Here is a 7871-nt window from a genome sequence, read left to right as displayed (position 1 = left end):
CTGGTTCCAGGCTCCACAACAGGCTCCTCAACACGGCCTGCGGGAACAGCTGGACTTCCCCCTTTGGAGTCTCACCAGGTGAGGGGGGGCAGAGACTCCAAGCCCCCACCCCCAAAGGCCCTCTGATGCTGGCTGAAGACAATGGTTGCCTTGGCTGGATTGTTACATATGCGACGTCATTCCTGAAAAGGCCTCAGCAGCCCAGGCTTCCCGAGAGGAGAGCAGATCCGTGGGTGGGGATGGAGGGCTCTCGGGGACCGGCTGTCTGCTAGCCCTGCCTGGGAGACGCCCAGAGAACCGTGGAATCCTGTGCCCTCGAAACTTCCAGAGGAGCCTCATATGTCACAAAGTGGCCCAGGAGGCTTTTCCGTCTTCATTTTGGCGAAGTGTGGATGAGGATGCCACAGTCATGTTTAACCCACACATGTTAGATTCTCCAGCTGTCATTTTTGACAATGGGTCCGGGCTCTGTAAGGCAGGCCTGTCTGGAGAGGTTGGCCCCCGCCACGTCGTCCACTCCATCGTGGGGCACCCCAAGTTCAAGATGCCTTCGGCGGGGGCCAATCAGAAGAAGTACTTTGTGGGGGAAGAAGCCCTGCACAGGGACGAGGTCTTACACCTGCACTACCCCGTCGAGCGAGGCCTGATCACAGGCTGGGACGACATGGAGAAGCTCTGGAAGCATCTCTTCGAGTGGGAGCTGGGGGTCAAAGCCAGCGACCGGCCGGTGCTCATGACGGAGCGCTCGCTGAACCCCAGGGAGACCCGGGAGAAGATGGCCGAAGTGATGTTTGAGAGTTTCGACGTGCCCGCCTTCTACCTGTCGGACCAGGCTGTGCTGGCCCTCTACGCCTCGGCCTGCATCACGGGCCTGGTGGTGGACAGCGGGGACGGGGTCACCTGCACCGTCCCCATCTTTGAGGGCTACTCCCTGCCCCACGCCATCACCAAGCTCTACGTGGCGGGGAGAGACATCACGGAGCACCTCACCCGGCTGCTGCTGGCCAGCGGGAGGACCTTCCCGTGCGTGCTGGACAAAGCCCTGGTGGACGACATCAAGGAGAAGCTCTGCTATGTGGCCCTGGAGCCGGAGAAGGAGCTGTCGCGGAGGTCAGAGGAGGTGCTCAGGGAGTACAAGCTGCCCGACGGCAGCATCATCCATATCGGGGACCAGCTGTACCAGGCGCCCGAGGCCCTGTTCTCGCCTGAGCAGCTGGGCATCCAAAGCCCGGGCCTCTCCAAAATGGTCTCCAGCAGCATCGCCAAGTGTGACGCCGACATCCAGAAGATGTTCTATGGGGAGATTGTGCTGTCCGGGGGCACCACGCTCTTCCGGGGGCTGGATGGCCGTCTTCTGAGGGAGCTGGAGCAGGCGGCTTCCAAAGGGACCACCATCAAGGTCACAGCGCCGCCCGACCGCTGCTTCTCCACGTGGATTGGCGCCTCCATCGTCACTTCCCTGAGCAGCTTCAAGCAGATGTGGGTCACCTCTGCGGACTTCAAGGAGTTTGGGACGTCCGTGGTTCAGAGAAGGTGCTTCTGAGGGGCCTGCGCGCAGGGTGGCTGCAGTGGGGAGTGAGCTCACCGTTTGGCAACCACGGGATGTTCAATAAAGGACAAAACGGTGCAGTCTTTGGCCACGTCGAGCTTGGTTCATTCTCGGGGGCACCAGAATAATTTCGGACCCTGGTGGTGAATCTCTTTTCAGTGGTTCTGTCCCCCAGCCCCGTTTCTCCCGAGAAAGCCCTGGGTCATGAGTTGTGTGTCCATCTGTAGAGTTTGTGCCCAAAGCAGGGGCCAAGGCCTCCTGCCCAGAGCCTGGACTCTGCATTTTAAACCTGTGTCTTAGGTGGGTCGGGAGTGGGGGCAGGAACAAGCAGGAATGCTGCCCTGTTCTGAGGTCACGAAATCCTCCCCTGGGACGGCACCATAGGGCTATCACTGTGCTTTTATGGGGCCGGGCAGCTGAACGGAATGCACCCCCTGTCCTGGGCGCATGGGGCCTGTCAGCAGCAGAAATCACCACCTGTTTAAGGCTCTGTGAAAAGGCTCCTCCCAGGGGGAGCTGAAGAATCGGGGCTTGATTACTGTGATGTTTCTACTTTCAAAGATGTTTATAGCACTGTTTGGGGGTAAATATTGGAGACAAAGTTAATGGCCATCAGTAAAATCACATTTGAATAAATTATGCATACAGGGAATTTTTCCACATCGATGGGGTGGAACTCTCTCAAAATATTACTGGGAGAGAAGTGGAAAATACAGAGATGCCCCTGGGCAGTGGTGCTGCTAGTATGTTTACCTGACATTTAGCCCAAGGACAGACCACCAACCAATGGACTTGCAGACACCTTGAGGCTGGGTTTCTCTTTCCTCTTTTTGGAGAAAAGGAACAGGGCAGCGGGCAGTAATTCCCTTCCCCGAATTAAATGCATCGACTTCATGCTGCCGCTGTGCCCAGGCTTTTGTCAGTTGGTGTGTGTGAACCTCTAGCACCATTGCTGTTTTCTAAACCTACCTTCTAGTTTTTACTGTTAGGATGTCACCTCATCATGGTATGAGGAGGTATTCTATGGCGGGTTTTGTTTTTAAGTTTGCTTTTTTGAAAATACTTTTTTTTTTTTTTTTTGCGGTACGCGGGCCTCTCACTGTTGTGGCCTCTCCCGTTGTGGAGCGCAGGCTCCGGACGCGCAGGCTCAGCGGCCATGGCTCACGGGCCCAGCCACCCCGTGGCACGTGGGATCTTCCCGGACCGGGGCACGAACCCGTGTCCCCTGCATCGGCAGGCGGACTCTCAACCACTGCGCCACCAGGGAAGCCCTGAAAATACATTTTAAAAAGAAATCTACTAGTTAGATTTTTTTGTCTCACAAAAACGTTTTCAGAGATTATTTTGTTCATAAATATTTCTTTCTTATGCTGATGATCAACTGAGTTTGTCTGCAAATGCTGGCCTATCACAGTACTTTTTCAATACAGATTCGATTTACCACATGACCATTTTAGTATTTTTAAAAGGTATCGAGGATTGAGATATGTAAATCAGGTGACATAATATGAAATTTATGTGCCTAACTATTTTTGTAAAGGTGTCAAATAAATACTTTTTCTTCCAAAAAAAATTGTTGTTTTTGTTTTTAAGAAACAAAACAGAACTGCCTTTGCACTAAATTAGTGACTTGGACTTTTGCACAGTGAAGACAGGCTGTGACACCCTGGATGTCTTGGTGTACGTGAACACACGTCGCACACACATCGCAGACTCTCACGCAGGACTTCAAGCTTCTGCTGAAACTTTGGGGTCAAGGAACATTTCATTGGGCTGTGTTGTCCCCACCCCTCCCTTCCCCTTGCTCATTTGGATGTCACCTCTCTTAATTCACCTGCCGCCACCATCTTTGATTCACCCAGGATGTACAGCTTACAATCAGAAAAGAGCAAACGGAAGGATTTTCTCTCTCGGTGGAACATGCAGAACTTGGGATGTGTGGATATATAAATATATAATATATATAAATATACATAATACTGACTTAAAAATCAAATTCCCCGACATACATTTTTTTCTTTAATCTGTGCCAAAAATGTTTCAGAGAAAATCTTATTTTCATACTCAGACTTTGTATTGTCACTCATTTGTACAAGTGCGCTTCCTTACAGCACGGTCCCTGCTCCCACAATTTGGAAGTGTCACACACACAAAAAGACTCTACAAAAGACTGGCTTCCCTTCTTCCTGTGATCTTGACCTCTCCCCCAACTTCCTAACACTTATTAATTTATGAAACTTTTTCTCAACGCAGTTTTGTTTTGTGTGTCCATTGGGTTACAAACTTTATTAAAAAATACAGAACAACCACCACAAAAATACAGAGGTGCCTTTATAAAATGAATCCCCCCTTTTTTGTTAAAGAAAGCAATGGCACTTCCCCGTGTATACCTGTGCACGTTGGTGTACATATATAAGTGAATATGTGTTTTTATGGGGTTATAAGCCATAAAGAAAAGAACAGAAGGGTAGACACCACGGGTTGGTGGGGGAAGGAAGGAAGGAATGAGAGGTAGTACAGAGGGAGGGGAAATCTTACTTTTAGGAAATTTTACTGAAGAAATTCATCCTGAATGAAATAAACCCATCTATCTAAATTGTGTGTGTTTGTGTATTTAATGTTTGCCTGGTATATCTTTTCCTATGTGTTTACCTTCAAACTACTTATGTCATATTTGAAATGTGCATATAGTGTATTGGAAGATTGCATATAGCTGGGTTGTGTTTTTAAAAAATCCACCAATTTCTGTCTTGTAATTGGCATTTGTAGACGGTTTACATTTAAGGTAATATGTTCCATCTGAAGTCTGCCATTTTATTGTTTCCTGTTTCCTCTGTTTCCTTTTTCTCACCTTTGAAACCGTGCCCCATAGGGTTAACAGAAACAGGTGTCTAACAGAAATTCCTGGGCTAGCCTTACAGCTTGTTAAAAATCCCTCTGCTTGTAGCCTGCCTTCACTTAATTATGCTATTGCAAATTGCATACCCTCCAAGATTCATGTAGCCCAAACAATAAGATGTTTGCCCGAGTTGTTTGCCAGAAAGTTGGAGTCAGCTGTATCTAGTTCAAGCTCGAGCCAGCTAAGACTAGTTGGGACCACTGACCCTAAAACTGGGCCTGTGCAGGTGTCCGATGAGTGACCTTTTGACGTCAGGGGGCCCAAAACTCCACCCCCGGATCATACGAAGCGCCAACATTTTTGAACACACATCCCATGAGGAAGCATGTAACTCAGATATGCCTGCGCATAACACCGTTTACCTGACCTTTTCCCGACCTCTAATCACCTTGCCCCATGCCTAAGCCCACCCTGCTTCTTTATCTCATAAATATCTCAAGCACCCCACCTTTGGCGGGGGGCAGTGGGGAGGCTGGTCTGAGGCTGGTTCTCCCATCTCCTTGCTTGGCTGCCTCGTGAATAAGCCTTTCCTCTGCTGCAAACTTCGGCATCTCAGCGTTTCGCTTGCTGTGCTTTGGGCAAACGATCCTGGTTCGGTAATCCCTTCCTCTGGGTTTTACTAGAACACTTTTTAGGATTCCACCTTGATTTATTGGTAAGGTTTTGAGTGTACTGCTTTCTATTGATTTCTTGGTGATTGCTCTGAGTCAACACGACCACCCACTGGTAATAACATTTTTACCACTTGGAGTGAAGTGTATTTAGGTCTCTTTACCCTCCCAACTTTTAAATAGAATTGTCTGAAGTTTTTCCTTCAACCCTCAAAGGATTTCAGAAACTCATGAGAATGGTCTAATATGACTACCACTATTTTTACCCAATCCCATGTTCTTTTGCCCTTTCTGGAGTTCTGAGCCACCTTTTGGCTCTGTGCTATTATTATTATTATTATTTTTTAGAGAACTTCCCTTAGCAGTTCTTTAAGGGTAGGTTTGCTAGCAACAAATTCTCTTAGTTGCCAACATCTGAGAATGTCTTTACTTCCCCGTCATCCCTGAAGGATATTTTTGCTGGGTATAGAATTCACAGTTAACCATTTTCTTTCAGCACTTGAAGAATATTGTGCTGGTTCCTTCTCCATGGCCTCTGTGGTTTCAGATCAGAAATCTTATTATTTGATTGGTGTTTCCCTACAGGTAATGCGTTATGTCTCTCTGGCCGCTTTCAAGAGTTTTTCATTGTCTTTAGTTTTCAGAAGTTTAATTATGATGTGTCTTGGCATGGATTTCTTTGGCTTTATCCTACTTGAGATTTATCCAGCCTCTTGAATCTGCAGACATGTCCGTTGTCAAACTTGGGAAGGTTTGTGCTATTATTTCTTCTAATATTTTTACAGTCTACTCTCTTTTCTATCCTTCTGGGTCTCTAAGGATACCAAAGTTTGCAATTTTGTTTTTGTCCCACAGGCCCCTGGGACTTTGTTCATCATTTTCCAGTCTACTCGGTTTTCAGGTTGGGTAAATTCTATTCACCTGTCGTGAAAGTCGGTGATTCTACCCTCTGTCATCACACGCTATTTTTGAGCCTTTCCAACACGTTTTTATTTGAGTTATGTTTTTTAGTTTGATAATTTCCACTTGGTTCTCTTTTTATAACTTTTAATTATTTGCTGAGAGTTTCCATTTTTGCATCTGTCTCAAGGGAATTTGTCATTGCTTGCTGAAATGTCTTTATGATGGTTGCTTTAAAACCTTTACCCAGATAACCTCCACATCTGGTTCATCTCCATCTGCTCTGACAATCACATCTGCTGTTTGTCTTTTCTCATTCACATTATGATGTTCCTGGCTCTTGGTATGATAAGTGATTTTTTATTTTACCCGGGACATTTGGAATATCCTGAGACTCTGGATCCTATTTAATCCTTCTGTGGCAGGCAGTCCCCCTGCGGCAGTGGAGCATGAAGGCTGGGTGTGTTCAGCTTTCCAGGGGACCCCACTGACACCTCCCCAGCAAGGTGCTCACTGCTCACACAGCTTTCTTACAGACAGGTGGGGTGGAGTCTCAGCTCCCCTCTCAGCCCCACTAACACTTCTTGCCTTGCTGCCCCTGAGTGGGGGTAAATGACCCCAGGGGAGGGGACACCAGGGGAGGGGAGGCAGAGTGTCAGCTAGCTCACCTCCCCCTGCCACCTTCCGTCGTGTTCATGCTGGGTGAGGTGGGGGGTCAGACCCCTGCAGGACCGCACAGACACAAGGGGTGGGGGTGAAGCAGGGCTGACAAGATGCTGCCCACACCACCTCATCTGGTCTCATTGCTGCTGGATGTGGCTGGGCCTCAGTCCATCCCTGGACCCCACCAACACTACCCCAGCAGGGGAACTGGAGCCCCTGGAGGTGGGCAGTGGGTGGAGTGGTACGTTAGGTCAACTCTCCACTCTGCCCACTGAAACCACAGGGGTGGGGCATGGTGTTTGTTTGGCATTTGGAGGAGGACATTCCCCAAAGGCATTCTATTGTTAGGTCACACTTTGCCCAGGGGAACAGGATTTACTTGGAGTGTTTTGTCTGTGCCTGTTAGAGATTTGGGGTTGGAGGCCTCTGTGGTGCCCTGTGGGGATATATGGGTGATGATAAGGAAGCCCAGGGAGCCCCCCCAAGTCCTCAGGCCTCAGCAGCCTACCACCTTCCTGCCTTCCAGATGCTTCCTGTGTTTGCTTGTTGTGTTACGACCAGGATGTTTAGTTGTAACAGAGAGGACCCGGAGGAAGGGGGCTCCTGGGTAATGTTTTCATTTCATTCCATCATACCTGAAGGTCGCAGGGGAACTTGGAGAGGCCACTGGACCCACCCTCAACACCTTCCCTTTCAGGATCACTGTTTTACAGGAGAGAATGTCAAGGCTCAGGGAGCTGGGAGCAGAGCTCAGCCCAGATTCCCAGTCCAGGGCTCTTTCTCCACCATTCTCCACCCAAGACTGTCCTTGTGTTACCAAACTACACCTTAAATAAAATATAACTAAAACCTCTTTTTTTTTTTTTCTATTCAAGATATTCTGCTTCCCTTAGAGGGGTGGGATAGAGAGGCTGGGAGGGAGGCTCAGGAAGGAGGGGATATGGGGACATGTGTATGCGTATGACTGATTCACTTTATTGTACAATAGAAACTAACAGTATTGTGAAGCAATTATACTCCAATAAAGAGCTATTAAAAAATAAAATAAAATAAAACATAATAAAGGATCCTCTGCTTCTCACATGGTGGTGATGATGGTGACGTTGATGGTGATGATGGTGATGATGGTGATGATGGTGGTGATGGTGATGATGGTGATGGTGGTGATGGTGATGGTGGTGATGGTGATGATGGTGATGATGATGGTGATGGTGATGATGGTGGTGATGGTGATGATGGTGATGATGGT

At 48.3% G+C, this 7871-nt stretch overlaps 1 protein-coding gene across 1 annotated transcript; it reads left to right on the top strand.

Annotated features, from left to right (window-relative positions):
- The first annotated feature begins 218 nt into the window (after positions 1 to 218).
- ACTRT2 (actin related protein T2) lies at positions 219 to 1608 on the top strand. Its single transcript, XM_029230627.1, has one exon. The coding sequence runs from the start codon at positions 410 to 412 to the stop codon at positions 1541 to 1543; it is 1134 nt and encodes a 377-aa protein (XP_029086460.1). The 5' UTR covers positions 219 to 409; the 3' UTR covers positions 1544 to 1608.
- Positions 1609 to 7871: the final 6263 nt, after the last annotated feature.

Source organism: Monodon monoceros, unplaced genomic scaffold (genome assembly GCF_005190385.1).
Source record: "Monodon monoceros isolate NGI ecotype Baffin Bay Population unplaced genomic scaffold, NGI_Narwhal_1 Super_Scaffold_18, whole genome shotgun sequence".
NCBI lineage: Eukaryota > Metazoa > Chordata > Mammalia > Artiodactyla > Monodontidae > Monodon > Monodon monoceros.
This window is presented reverse-complemented; position numbering and strand designations above follow the sequence as displayed.

Bases quoted from the DNA above. Each gene is read 5' to 3' on its own strand.
- ACTRT2 (XM_029230627.1), top strand. From the start codon at position 410: ATGTTTAACCCACACATGTTAGATTCTCCAGCTGTCATTTTTGACAAT.